Here is a 15,887-nt window from a genome sequence, read left to right on the forward strand (position 1 = left end):
CATACAGTGATGTCCAGAAAAAAAAAGACTGAAATCTTTAATAAACTTTAAGGAACAAACAGCATTACTAAAATTACTTACTATCCAACACCATTTCTAAAATGTGGTGCTCCAAAAGCTACACCTTATAACCCTCTGACCCCCAGGACAGTGTGCTCAAAATCATCTGCACTTCAGTTAATTAAAAAAACAAACAAAGAAACAAAAAAACCAAAAAAAACCCCACACCAACCCGCCCCAAAACTGGACATTACAAATCTCAATTTAAGGTCTTTTATTTTTGTTCAACTTTCAAATTTTCATCATCACGCTTATATCATCTAATTATGTACTTCTTAATTCTCAGATGCATTCCTTCTGCTTTACTGGATCTGTGTTGGAGGTACAGAGAGGGACAAAGACCAAGTTCCCTTTATTTTCATTCACAGGTCATCATTGTATAATATAAATTACATATAATATAGTAGGAAATTACATATTAATTATCAATGCAAATATTTAACATTTTTAGCCTGCAAGACTGACTCATGAAATGGAAGCATGTTCAATGAAACATCAGAAAATTATTCCTTATGTGCTTTTTCCTTTCTTTACTACCTTTACTTTTCAAACTTGCATATGTGAAAAAGCATGCCAGTAGAAAAAGATGCCAAGGCATAGGTACCTATTAATGAATAAATTATTAGAAGTGAAACAAAATCAAACAAATAATTTTATTAATTCAAAATTGTATTCCTCTATTAAGAGAAAATAAGAAACATGTTGTTAAAAATCTACTTTAAATTATATCAAGTTCACTGCAAGGCCAAACAAAACATGAAGTATAGAGCTCTGGTAGGTAAAAATTTAGAGAAATTCCTAACATGAATATCACATTTTAACAAGTCATTATCATATGTAGGCAAAAAGCTTTTAAGATAGAATTTCTGTACTAAAGTAGTTTTTACGCCCTTTTTGGCTAAACAATAGGTAGATTTACTACACAGATGAATAAAATATAATTTAACCACTTTGCTACATTTACTGTTGTAAAATCAGAAAAAAACCCTGAGAAGTGCTAACCTCTGGTTCAGTGTGGGAAGCTCTGGTGAGATGGTTTGAGGTGGTGATTTTACACAATAAACCTCATATTTTTCTCTGAATTCAACATTCATATGCCCTTGAGGCCACTGGAATGGCATATCAAATTTCCCTATGTGCAAGTGCATGAGGTAGTCAAAGAAGGAAAATGATAAATCTTACAATTGATATTCATGAGCTCCAAAGACGTCAGAATTATCACATGTAAAATGCTAAAGACTGACCTTTCCTGTCTTTGCTTTCTCATTTAAACTTATGAATTTGACAGGAACAAATGTAACTAAAGCCAATAGTATTTTAATAGAAAAGATGCAAATTTTTTTCTAGATTATTTCACAGTTTTGTTTCTCTTGACTGATTTGGCTGTCATTTATTTCTTTTCTATGATTCTCTTTATTAGTTTTGTTTTTTTCTGGCTGTGATAGCAAGACAGAGCTGGGCCCTCATGATTAATGGATGAAGGGAGGGTGTAAAGAAAAAACAGGCAGCTTATTTCAGTGGTGTCCACTGAGAGGATAGAGGCAATCCCTTCTCTAGGCTCAATCATTCTGTTGTTCTGTGAGGAGTGATGGAATGCTGATTCACTGATTTCTTTTAACAGAAACTGAATCCAAAGTATGAACTTTTTGAATTTATTATAATTTATAGTATCAGTAGGCAGCTGAAATTTGTGACAGTTGTCATATCTAGGTTGCTGTGGATGCCCCAACCCTGGAAGTGCTCAAGGCCATGTTTTGAGGTGGCTTGGAGCAACCTGGTCTAGTGGAAGGTGTATTTCTCCATGACCTGGGGTTGGAACAAGATGATCCTTAACATCTTTTTCAAACCAAACCATTCTATTACTCTATTCAGGACATCCTTCACACAGCAGTAGCATTTTCACCAATTCAAATCCTTTCTTCCTTGAAGGCAAATACAGATTGTAGCTCAATCTGTTGAACCTCCTTTTAAGTAATGCTGTATATATTTTGCAAAGACATAAAATTAAAATGAATGAATCCAAAGCAACTCCATCAATTGCAGTGCGATCCAGGTAATATACAACAAAGTAAAAGCAAAAGACTACTTGATTCAGGAAAACAAGTTCAAGACTGTAGCAGTAATGAGACTGATTTCAAACTGTGGCAAGGAAAAAACAAAGGAAAAGACTGTTTCTGATTATACAGAAGTATAATCAATACTGCACAGGTTTCATTATGGGTAAGGACATTATTGGACATGGTACATCATTTTTTATTTTTTATTTTTATACCTGAAAATTGGTATTTAATTAATAAGGAATATAAATATAAAATTCAGGTTTGGATGAAAAGATGCTGTAAGAAAAAAAAACTACTCCTTTTTGGAAGACACTTTAAATTATTTAAATGAATTTTTTTAGAACTTTGTAAGAAATCATGTTTATCAAATATTCACACTGCTGATCTTATACAGAAGTGTACAGTGTTTGTAATGTTTGTCCTAGATGACTCTATCCCAAAACACCAGCCTTTGTGCACTGTGAGGAAGTAGGCATTTTTGGACCATTGAGCTTATCTAACAGCTGATTGGTATTGAAATTGGGCAGTTTTAACTAATAGAGAGTCATGTGAAAAATGGTAATTGCAGCTAGAAAGGTCACTAAATCAGGATGCTTCATGAATAGCATATGGTAAAACAGAGACTTTTTCAAAGAGGATGTTTTAATACATTTTCTACAGTAAAAGGAGCACTGTCCAAAGGAATTTGCATCTGGTGATACAGAGCAGTCGGAGGCACCAGCATCTCACACAATGTGTGCACCTGGGTATACAATTGGTCAGAACAATTATGTCTCACTGAAAAAGACAAAAAATACCATATACAAAAGGTAGACTTCTGCATGGCAAAACAAACTTTGAGAGACACCTGATATTCTTATATGCAAAATAAAGTTATCATTCACAGGGATTTATACCTGTAACTTCCTCACAATATTTTAGAGTATCTTATATACTTAGAGTATCTCCTGTTTTATCTATTTCAATCATGCTTTTTAATAAAAAAAGAAATAGTTATTTCTTTGTCTATAATAAATATATAGATAATCACTATGGACACATTTTAATACCCAATATACATCATATATTCCATCATACAGGATAAGTTATTTCTATTATTAATATTATCATTCAATATACACTAGGGTTCATGTCTATAATCAATTTTTTCAGTCAATGAAATCCATTAGTAAAGAACATTTGTATTTTTATTTTCATGTAATTTTGATTTCTTTTTCATACTTTAAGGAAAATATATTTGAAAAAAAATACTTAACATAGGAAAAAATAAAATCAAGGATTTCTTCCTACAAAGTCATCTTTATAAATGCCTCTTGTTCCCTACAATTCATGTCTGCTTAGCATTTACTTGAGATAAAAGGCAGGGTTAACTGTGCCCAATTGGTATCAAACCTGATAATCTCTTCCTGTCCCACAGAACTAACTGCTCTTATGATCAAGAACATCCCCAACAGAGAATAAGGACTAAGTATGGAAACTGCAATCCTACTGTCAGTCTAGGTCTGTGATAGGGGTCAGTAAGTATAAGGTGGAGACAGTGATACCAGAGCACTCTGTACCTCCATCAGATATCTTTGACTGCACTGACATTCGAGGATGTGATGGAATCATGTTCCCCTCCTAACTACACACTGTCAAATATATTAAAACAATTAAAGGAAACTGCTGTAGTTTTGTTACTAACTTACAAAAAGCCATATGTGCATTGATTAGTTCTACCTAGAAACTATAAAACAATAGAAACAATTAAGTCCCGCTTATTTACTTATATTTTTACTTTAGATATTAAGCTTTAATTGAGAATATTATTAAAAATAATTTTAAAAAATTTCCAAAATGGTCTAACTGCAAGAATCAGTCAAATCTGAAAAAAACTCTCATAACTCTTCTTGAAAAGAACACAATCAAAATAACTGAAGAGTAAATTAAAGTATTTTGAAGGGGTTTATGAAATTTTGTAAATCAGTATTTTGGGAGAAAAAAAACGCCAAAGGCCACGATAGTAATTTTTGTAACTGAAATTGTATGTATGTATATGTATGGCCAGGCTTCACGAATGAGGATTTGGGAAGGGCTCTCCCCACGTGGGTGTGTCCTTCGAGACTGCACAGTGGATTTTTTAGGTGAGGCACAGCATGCGCAGAACTGGCCCCACCCTTTAACTCCTGAGGTTCATCTGCCGTGGGCGAGTGAGCTTGGACAGTGAAATCCTCAGGACTAGAACATACAGCCCCCGGTATTCCCAGGAGGTGTCCCATCCGAGTACTAACCAGGGTTGACCCTGCTGAGCTTCTGAGATCTGATGGGATCGGATGTCAGGGTGGCATTTAACTGCCTAACTGCAATTAATATGCTGGGGTGCGGGGGGGTAGCGGGAAGAAAAAAAATCCAAAGAAACCCAATTGGAAAATATTACTAAGGAGATTCAAATCATCTATTTGAAACGGATTTCACAGAATCTCGTAATTCCTCCTGTTTTTATCAGTTTGCTAGAAAACCACAAATGAGCTGTTAAGTGTTTGAACCTGCACTTTTTGCTGAAATTCCCTGACCTGAAACTTATGAATTGCAATAACTGAAATGAGGGATAACTATGACACCTGCTGTATAAAAGAATTTTTAGCTGAGAAAAAGACTGTTGGCACTTATGACAATACAGCACTGGATGGAAATCGTGGTAATGAGGTGGCGAAAGACTCTTTGAAGAAGCTGTTTAATTCCAGGAGTTTATGACAGACTTGACTGATTGGAGATGAGGCAGCAAAGACATTTCATCTTGGGAAAACTATTTTTAAGAACAGAAGAATTCTTCACCATTAAACAAATGTATTTTTTTTCCTGGGCAAGACAAATAAGTAAAACTTGCAGTTCATATACCAGTGCAAAGTTATCTGCAAAGGAAAGCAAAACATTTATCTGACTCAATTAGAATATGAATGGAGACAGTCCTGTATTATATCACCATAGAAATATTTCCTTTGCACAAAAAAAACCAACTAAAAAAACCTAAAAAAACCCTACTGATGTAAAGGATTTGAGGAAACTTGTATTTCTGTTATTCAAACACTGCAGGAAAAAATGGTTTGAATCTCATTATCAGTTACATTTTTAAAACTTAAATATCCAGTTTTAGAAATGTTAGAATACAAGTCTTGCTAACACAAGATATATTAGAAGTAATCATTACAATGTGTGATATTTCTGATGACAGAATAATATCTCTATTTTCTTTAAATAATGTGTTTCCTCAGAAAATCTTTGAACTGTAGAAAATTTTATGTTGTATTAAAAATTGTCTACCAAGGCATAAATTTGATTGCTCCCACACATATTCAAAATTAATTCTGTCATACTATAATAAGACTATGTTACTTTTAAATTCTTACCACTTGTTCTAAAACTTTCACCCTGAAATGTGTCTTGGATTATAATAATGCCTTGTATCAATGAAAAGATTTTGTTAGGCCCTTTGGTATGAATCTTGTTGCTAATAAATTCTTAAATTTCAATTGTCCATATTTTATAACGTGGTATACGACACATTTCTCCCTTTTGAACATAAAACCTATTAATATTTAATTTTAAAGCACAGCAACTGTATAACCACAATCAAAGATTATATTTTATACTGCTATGTGTAGAGTAGGCAGGATTTCACAGGAATTTTCCAGAAATTTCACTGAATTTGCATTTTTATCTTTTTTTTTCCCTTTATATATATATATATATATATATATATATATATATATATATATATAATTAACATTGCACTCATTAAAGAAACAAATATAGCTAATTGGTATGTTCCCAAAATATTTTGCAGAGTTTAAAATACCTTCAAATGACTATTTATTGAACACTAGCTATGCAAAACTATTAATAAATACTGTATTTATTTCTTAGGTCTTCTGTGTTGGCAAATCTCTCCCTTCCTAACCATTCTTTGTTTTCCTTTCAGATTCATTTTCTATGTCACAATGCATTGCTCTCCTGCCAGAAAGATGGAACACACAAATGGATATTGAAGTCACTTCCAGAACTCCCCAGCAAATCACTCAGTGGTTTGCAATCCTTCTATTTCTGTGCCACAAATCCTATTCCAACTTCTGTCTTCCTGCTGGAAAGACTCTTGCTCACTCAGACTGTATCGGAAGTGTAAAAAATATATATCTAGAAAATATCTACAAAAATTAAATATAGATTAAGAATCTTTTTTGCTTGTTTTCATTTTTCAAATACTTTGCTCATGAGTTTGAAGTAAAGTTTGAAGAGAGAATTTTCCAATGGCTTTTTGTGTTTTTCAGATTTCTATCCTTTGATGGACTTATAAAGTATCAGACTCTTCTAAGCAAAAGTATTCTCCTTATCTACTGGATAAAATTCAATAGCTTTGAATAAAGACAATCTCTAAAAGAGATTGTCAGAAACTTGATAACTCCAGGAGGGGTTAAAACACAGACTGGAGACTTTCTAATTTAGAGATTAGTAAATCAGAGAACTAGGTGGGGAAAAAAAAGGAGGCTGTTGAATCTTAGAAGGTTAAGCTCAAGACTGGGCTGTTGCTCAGATCAGTCCTTACCTTATCCTGCTGAATACTTTTCATCCCCAGCAATCTCAGCAAGCCCAAATATTTGAGGTTATTGAGCTTAACTTTACGTTAATGGATAATACCACTGGAATATGATTTCAGATGAAATCCTGTCCTCCTTAAATCACTGACAAGGCTCTTACAAACTTCAGAAAAGACAGGATTCCTCCACAGAATAACGATCTACAGGACATGCTTTTTTCATTTATGCAAGTTTAAACATGAATTAACATGAAAAAATGACCTTCCATTAAGAATGTACTTTTATTCTTTTTTTTTCCTTTTAAAACAAATTTAAAAGAGAAAACAAAATATTAGAACTTACATTCAATATCAAGGTACATGCTCTTTTGGTGCCCACCAATTCTACTTGCAGCTTCACAGTCATATCTCCCTGAATCTGACAACTTCACATCTTTAATATGCAGTGACGATTTTCCATGCTGCCCTTTGACTTCTATACGGCCATCTGGGCTCTGTTTACATTGATTCAGGGAAAAAAGAAGGTTTTATATATTTATATATGTATATCAATGTTTATTTTATATATTAAACACCATTGATAACAATGACTGAAAGCACCTCTTCACCTATGTGAAGTTACTACAGACAGTTAAGCAGATTCCAAATTTTTCCAAGTAAATAAAAAAAAAATATATACTGTTTCTAGGCACTATAATCAAGGGAATAAGTACATGCTTAAAGGAACATTGTCAAGGGAAACCACAAAACATAGCAATTTATGACTTCAAGGTGAACTCCAAACTCTAAACTTCTTTATGTTCTCATGTGGTATGATGCTGCAGTTAATGAAAATGCATTAATGTAAGATCATTATATCTTAGATTACAGTTAGCATTATCTCTATTGTCCTCAAAAATGCAGATGTGAAACTGGATAGAAACAACCCTTCAGACATTGATCAAACCTCAAATCCAGTCACAAATTTATTTTCCTTATTCACATTTTTTAGTCAGAAGTTCATAATCATTAAAAAGCTTGAATCATAAATGCAACTGGAAACTCTGGATTTCAGTTCCATATCATTGTATGGAAAAGGACAAGGGAGAAAAAAGACTTCTGGCTTCAAATTTTCTACAGCATAAATTTTATATTTAACAATTTCATAAAAATCCATACCCAGTACAGTTCCCCACCCCCTCCCCCATTTAAAGGAAATGCAAATATTGGGAAAAATTGAATAAAATACTAAAAATCAAAAATTTAAAAATCCTCTTTTTGGCACTTCAACCTTCATGTAGTATACCTGAGGAAAAAGAAGTTATTTTTAAACAGGTTCTGCTCTTCCCTTATAGAATCATGAAATGGTTTGGGTTGAAAGGCACTTCAAAGATCGTGTAGTTCCAAACCCCCTGTGATGGGCAAGGAAACCTTCCACTAGATCAGGTTGTTCACAGCCCTATCCAACCTTGGAAACTTCCAGGGATGGGGCATTCGCAGCTTCTCTGGGCATTTTTGCTGTGTGGTAAAAAATTATGGTAGCAAATACTGATATTTGCTTATTGTAATTATTAAAGAAGGTGGAAAAGGGAGGGGAAAACAGTTACTATTTCATTGTATCACATATGATCTTGAAACAGACCTTAATGTTCAATCCTGTAATACACACTGTTGAATTTACTGCTTTTTAGACTAAATACTAAGAGGCAGATGATATTTAGGTGGCTTTTAACTCAGTACAACTCTTTCTTGACTGAAAAACAGGGAAAAACTCACACAACTATGATTTTTAAACATTTTATATAAAGCAGACAGAGAAAACATTCTGTTTACCATTACTTATATGTTAGAATCCAAGTACATTGTACTGTTTCTTGTGAAAACCTCTCAGCATAGGCACATAAATTAGAGATATGGAATTCTAATGTAAGTGCAAACAAAAGACCTTCACACTGGCAAAAATTAGTAACTAATACTACTTGGCTGTCCCATATTTAATTTCTAACACTGAAAAATCTGTTTCCATTATATGCTTAAAAAAGGAAAAGTTATGATGTTACTTGTAAATGTGTTACAGTAGTGAATTTCATGACTTTTGGAGGGAACTCGGGATAATCAGAAAGCAATTTCTTTAAATTAAAATATTAAGTAGTTTTCTAATTTTATATATGTGTGTGTGTGTGTGTGTGTGTGTGTGTGTATGTTTGTGTGTGTGTGTGTGTGTGTGTATGTATATAAAACAAGTACTCTAGGGCATAGTTAGTAACAGTATTATTTACCCAAGGATTATTTCCTTCTTTTTTCATGCAATACAATGGTCCATCTACATTATTCCCACTTAAAATGTAAATATTTTTCAGCAACTTCATTTCTAATTTTACCTTGATGGCAAATATTTCCCTAAGAAGATACATCCTGAACTGAGAAACAACCTGTGACTATGAATCACAGATAGAGTAGTAAATACTGTATGAGTAATTCATCAAATCAATAATAATAATACCCAATACTTTAGTTCACTATTCTATATTTCACTGTAAATAATTCCTTGAATTTCTAAGCACAAATATGAGTGACAATAGATGTTAAAAATAAGCACAAAGATTATTAAAATTAATAGCTTTGACAGCAATTTCTTAATTGTGTTTATGTAAATATTTTTCAATACTTCTGAAAAAATATGACTGTAACCAAAATAACTTTCCTGTGTTCTCACATGCTCTTATTCAAATACAGATGATGTAAGATATCTTAGATTTACAGTTAGGACAAAGACAAAAACCAAACTAATAAATACTTTGAATGATAGGAGATTTTTGCATAACTATATCATTAATTTTCATGATCAGATACATGTTAAGAAACATTGTAAGAGGGATTTACTAGGTTCAAAGTCCATAAAAACAAAGAAAACAATGCCTGTAGGCAAGAAAATTTCACCTAAATTATAATAAAAACAGGTATTTACTAAAGATAATTTCTATTTTTTCAAAGTTTTCTCTTTGAAATTGCTCAATAAATAATACAAAATATGTAAGATATGTTCTGCTGCATTGCTCAGAATGTGTATTATACTGTGACATCTTCATGAACAGTGTAAAAGGTCCTATTCCCTGGGCCTATTCTGCAGATCCATTAGTGTACAATCCCCTTTTTTCCCCCCCTGCAAATATGGTGCAATACCTGATTAAAAATATACTGATAGCCTGATGTTCCTGAACACAGAAACATAGGAAAGAAAACCGTAAGTACAGACTGAGAAAATGTCATAAATTAATAAATAAATTTAAGGCAATATGTTGAAGCAGGTGTCTATGTGTGTGAGACAATTCTCAGAATATGGTGCAGATTATCACATGCAAATGGGAAATGGTAGTTAGCATGATGAAGTTTCACAAGAACTTCAAAAATACTTGTGTGGCTGTATTATATTGCTTTATGATGCAAGTCAATTAATACAGATTGATGTCCATGCTCCTATTTAACTTTGAACAGCAAAAACACAATTCCAAACAAAAGCAGCATCAACCTTGGGGTTTGCACCCATCAGAACTTTGCAACCATTGGTAAAATCTTTCTGAGATTTATTTCTCTCCTGCACTAATTATGAAGAGCACATGTTTGCACCATGTCTGGTACCATAATACACCAAAATATGGAAAGCAAGAGACAGCACAAATGGGAACACCAAGTACACTGCACCTGCCCAGCAATCCTCAGGAGAAATCCCCACCAGGAAAAAAAAGCCTTGTATCTGCCAATGGGGACAAATCAAAATATAGATACAAAGTCTGTGAATTAATAATGTCAGTAAACTCTCAAGTCTGCCTGAAATAATAATGGATACCTGCTAAATTGGAATATTCCTCTTTTCCTTTCAAATATTGTAGTGGGAGAGATGTAGAATATTTACTGTGCTGTCTTCTGTCAGATTGAATACCTGCACTTTTATTTCTTAGTATTAATAAAGAGTATAAAACAAAGCCCTAAGCAATTTTAATAGTTCCTGTGGTCCAGTACTTATTATTTGTGCTCATTTACTGAATTACTCCACCACCCTGGAGAATGAATAATCATTGAGGTGTGAAAACATATGTGGACAACACACTTCCATATAGATATACATAATCTTTAGAAAGGTAAATTTAAAAGTCTGTTAACAGGCACTTATACTCTAAAACATGGCAAGAATGACAAAATCTTGAGAAATTACCTTTTTACAGCATTTTGGATATCATAATAAAACCTTAAGAAATCAAAATATTTTTCATCATGAAGGTTAATTCAAGAATTTCATTGAATTCATAAATAAAAATTGGTATTTTGGGGCTTTGGCGATGCTTTCCCCCGTACACCCAACAATCTCATCTCCATCATAAAGCTAAAACACAAGTGACAAGTCTTCAGCAGAGAGTTTGATGTGTTTTACTCAGGTGAAGTCACTTTGTGACTTTATCAACATAAAAAACACATTTGATTAAGAATTTAATATTAAAAAAAATCACCTATTCTGAATAGTGATAGCAATCTAGTTCTCTCTCATTGTCAAAGAAAACTCTTCCATACAGGTCTCCAAGTAAAATTATCCACAATGACACCACTGAAATATAGGTCAAAATTTCTGCACTTACAATATTCCTACTTAGCATATATAGCTAAACCCAAATGAATCCTATACTAACCCAAAAATGGGAAGTATCTCATCACCTGAGATTAGTTCTACAGATTCAGTTAAAGTAAATATATATTTTTGGGTTTGAAAAAATTCTTGTTATGATATACATGCTATCATACTCCTTGACTTTTTCTTGCATCCTGAATGTCTCACATGATTTATAGTTCCACATGTGAATATTCCCAAATCTCTGACCAGCTGATGCTGATCTGACTGGTCTTGGCACAGCTTCAAAATTATAATCCCAAGGCAGAATCAGAGCAATGATAGCTCTGCACTTGAAGGGTTCCACATACATAGAGAACAGAGATGTGATGAGACAATAACATCCACAAGGAGACAAGAACAGCTTCTGGGACAGAATAACTTATTCAGGTACCATGGAGTGTTCAATCTGTAAAATTCCATTGGCATTGTAATAAAATCACTGTAATTACTCAGAAGGGGGGAATTAGTTGATTGTGATGCTTAGAAATTGTCATTCGTTTACAACTGCTGAAAGCTGTGCTTGAGCAGTGGTGGATGCTGTGGGTTAGTGGATGAGTTTGAATTATCAGCCACTTCTCCAACTCCCACTGAGGAAATGCAGAACCAAATGAGATGAAGTTGTATGGATGCCAAAACTTGCATTTTAACTTGGATGAAAACAAGAATAGAAGGTGAGAAGTGTTGCAGAAATTGGTGGTTCCTTTGTAGCTAGAGTTTACTGGGATGGTTAAGCAGCTGATTTCCCACTTGGTTGACAAAGTACTCCTTCACCCCTGAAGTCCAAGTGCAAGACTGTAATCAAAATATCACTACATTTAAAATCTAAAACAATTGAAACACCTTTATTTCTTTTTGTTCTAATGTTTAATGCTTATTTGTGACCAAAATGCCATTACTGCCAGTAGTTATAATGCTACAGGTCAGTTTAGCTGGTCAAATATTTACCAAATATGTCTTCTGACACCTCATATTATTTAGCATTTAGTATTATTTTGGATATGTACTGCTTACATTAGCAACAGAAATGATGAAGAAACAGTAGCTTATAATTGAGGTTGTTGTTTCTTTCATAAAACATGGAACAACATACTAAAGATAAGTCATAAGAACATGTAACTTGAGTAAATCTTCAGGTCTTTCTAAATTTCCTCCAAGGGTTATGTTTCAGATGAACATTGTTGAAGATCGTCACATTGCAGTGGAGGGAAGGACTGAAAAAAATTCTAACTCTTCCTTCTTCAGATCAAATTGCCAAGAATTGGGAACTCATGGCGTTGTCTTGGTCATGTTCCCAGTACACATCACTGAATTTTCAAGGAGAAAACTTATACTGATTAACAGAATCAGAATCATCACTGGAATTTTATTGTTAGCATTTTTTTAGGAAGTTTTCTGATTTCAGGTTGTGTTGATATCCACATGAGAGAAAAACTTGAGGTCACATACTTCAGGCTGAAATTTCTTATATGTGAGATTTAAGCAGATCATAATTGCTCAGGAAAATGTTTCTTGAAGCAGCATGAAAGAGAACTTCTGCAACCTGACATGCTGATACTAAATGATGATAAAATTCCAGAAGTCTATTAAATGCATGTGAGCAGCAATTCCTAGTCTGAAAATCTACCTTTGATGATGAGAGAATGGGCTGTTAGTCACAACAGCCATCATCGTGTAGAAGCTGATGGAAGCTCCCTTCTGGATTATGGATGGTATATTCACAATATTTCCCATTCTCTTCAGGTAAATGTATTCTATCCATGCACCTGTTGGAGACAGCAGAAAATTCCAGAGTATTGCTATGTGCATATGCCTTAATGTCCAGTGAATCAGAATAATGCTACAGCAGTGTCTTGGACTTCAGTGATTTTTATAGGAGACCTTGTGATACTTTTAGATTTGCAGCTTGTTAAATATATATGTCGGCATGCTGCTAATTCCTGAATTTCTTAGGAATTTGTTTTTCCACAAAGAAGAATTTATTGAAGAACCTATTTTTTGTAGATCTATAGTGTAACACCAGGGAGGTCACAAAAAAACCCAAACACTGAAGAAAAAAATATTGTTATTTGGATTTTCTGTTAAACTGCAGACACAGCAGTTACTGTTAAAGAATTCAGATTGGAAATAGCAGCAGGTCCTATGCAGGTTGTTAGCAGCATGTACAATCTGAGGAAAAAAATGAGTTCTTGAATGCTTCATTAAACTTTTGTAAATTATGAAGTGATATTTCATTGATCCCTGCTGGCATTTCTTTCAAACTTAAGCCATTACACAATGATGTGACACATGATATCCAATACACCAAATACTGACTAAGACAAGAAACAGAAAACGGAACTCCTTTTCTTGATTGGTTTTTCCTCATAAATGAATATAGAAAAATAATAAAGAAAAATAATAAAGAAAAATAATAAAGAGAGAAAATATGATGATCGGCCATTCAAGATTACCTCTGCTGAAGATGCAAATCACAAGAAATAAATGATTGATGATTTTTAACGGCAAAAATAGTAGCATCTTATTAAAAAAAAAAAACAACAAACAACTTGTAGAGGAAAATAAGCATATTAATGTTGGTCATGAAAAAGAATAGTAACCACAAATGAGTGTTTATAAGTATAGCAGAAACATTACACCTGTAATAATTGTATATGTACTTTGTAATCACAAATTCTGCTTCACTCATACTGTATTCAGTGGTTTTATTCCTAAGCATTTTTATGATCTGAAACTACTCCAACACTGCTATAATGCCATTAACACAGGTGGCTCAGATGGATTCAGACCAGCAAAATTCTCGGGAATAGGTTCACCAAGTATAATATTCTTTTTCAATACAGACCTCACATAAAATAGACACTAAAAATAATGGTTTTACTATACAATTAGAGCTTCATTTAGACAATCAAATCTTATTGTAACTGGACTCTCTGAATAAAAGACAATGGGACACAGGTAATGATCATTGTAAAGCTTACAGCTTGGTAAATCTTTAAAACAGTTGTGAAGCTTTTAACTGCAGTGCAAATGGGAGTCACAAGGTCTTTCTGCAAAGGAGAAAGAGGGGAAGACTCTAGCATAGCACAAGGCTCCAAACATTTTTCAGTACCAGATCTAGGAGTGCTCAGACTTACAATACTGTGATTTGCCAGAATCTAATCTTCATTCATTACTCCATGTCTCTACATCTGGACAAGAAAAGTCACTATTAAATATACATATCATCAGTTGCAACAAGCATGGTTATCCTGACTAGGAACTTCAGCCTGGTCCTGTTTGTGTTTGTGTCAGTTTAAATCTGAAGTAAGTATTACTTCAGCTGGATAGAAATAACTTCTGGGGTGAAATTGCACTCCACTACCCAGAGTTCTCAAACTGTGAAAGCATGAGACATCAAGCACTAGAACCCAGCTCCCCTTCAGGCAGGGATTGTAGCCTGTAAAGATGACTGTGCTATTACTAGGAAAAGCTCTACACTGTTACAGTGCAGGTTCTTTGGCCTTGTCAGGAGTTGCCTTGGTCTGAGATGATTTTAATTTATGATTGCAGGTCCCTTGTCACCAGGTAAATACCCAAATTTGCTTCCACTTAGATCTGTGCTAAGTACTGTGTATGGCAAAGGACTAACTAGCAAACATGAACTCCTGATTGTAATTGGGACTGGAGGCTGAATTCTGTAACTTTAGTGACTAACAGGTGAAAACATGAGGAAAAATAAAAAGCAAAGAAACCAAAATCCTGTGGATGAACACACATGAAGATAAAGCATATAAACAGGTCTCCAGAAAATATTGGAAGGCTGACTATAATAAGGAAAAGAAAACTAGGAAGCTTTTGTATAACTATTTTAACTGTAATATTTATTTTGCCCCTTTAATCCCAGTTATCTATGTAACAAAGTGTTCAAGTAATTTTAAATGGACTAAGAATAACTGCTTGGTTTATTTTATTTAAACTAATAACATTTTACTTAGATCAATAATAAACTCTTGCCCACAACACTTTCTTGTAAGAATATACAGCAACCTTTAAGAATACTACTACTGCAAGAATTTCAGAGCTTAACTCATTTATATACATTCATTTTATTTGCACAGAATGCAGGCACAAACCATGACAAAGTTTAGCTTTAGCTGTAGGAATAACTGATGTGGGGAAGATATGCAGATGTAACACAGAGCAGCACAACATGCTTAATAAAAGAGAAATAAATCATGATTTGAGTTTCTGGTTTGTTCAATAGTTGTATGCAGCTTGGGATCATTTCCAGTTTACTGCAAAGTTGATGTATATTTTATTGAAATGACTATGGCTAGACAGCAGATAGGAAGTCTGTCTGGAAACTGGGATGAGGTGGAGCCCTGCAGGGGCATGTGTAAGAAACAGGGCTCCCTTAGTGGAAGGAAAGTCACAGAAAGCCAGAAACGCATAACTTGAGTCATGAGGAGAAGGGAATTGTCAGCAGGACACAGGTTCTGACCTCACAGATCAATAAGTCTTTGCTCAGAAACCCTGACAGTTCTGTAGAGCTTTATGCAAATGAAGAAACAAAAGG

General features: G+C 33.8%; 1 protein-coding gene across 2 annotated transcripts in view; it reads right to left on the reverse strand.

Moving 5' to 3' along the window:
• NCAM2 (neural cell adhesion molecule 2) overlaps positions 1-15,887 on the reverse strand; it is a 286,120-nt gene that overhangs the window by 92,600 nt on the left and 177,633 nt on the right. For both annotated transcript variants that reach the window (XM_071563032.1, XM_071563041.1), the window contains exon 9: positions 7,034-7,184. In XM_071563032.1, coding sequence (XP_071419133.1) covers positions 7,034-7,184 — 151 coding nt within the window. The remainder of the gene's footprint in view (positions 1-7,033; positions 7,185-15,887) is intronic.

This window comes from Pithys albifrons, chromosome 1, assembly GCF_047495875.1.
Source record: "Pithys albifrons albifrons isolate INPA30051 chromosome 1, PitAlb_v1, whole genome shotgun sequence".
Classification (NCBI taxonomy): domain Eukaryota; kingdom Metazoa; phylum Chordata; class Aves; order Passeriformes; family Thamnophilidae; genus Pithys; species Pithys albifrons.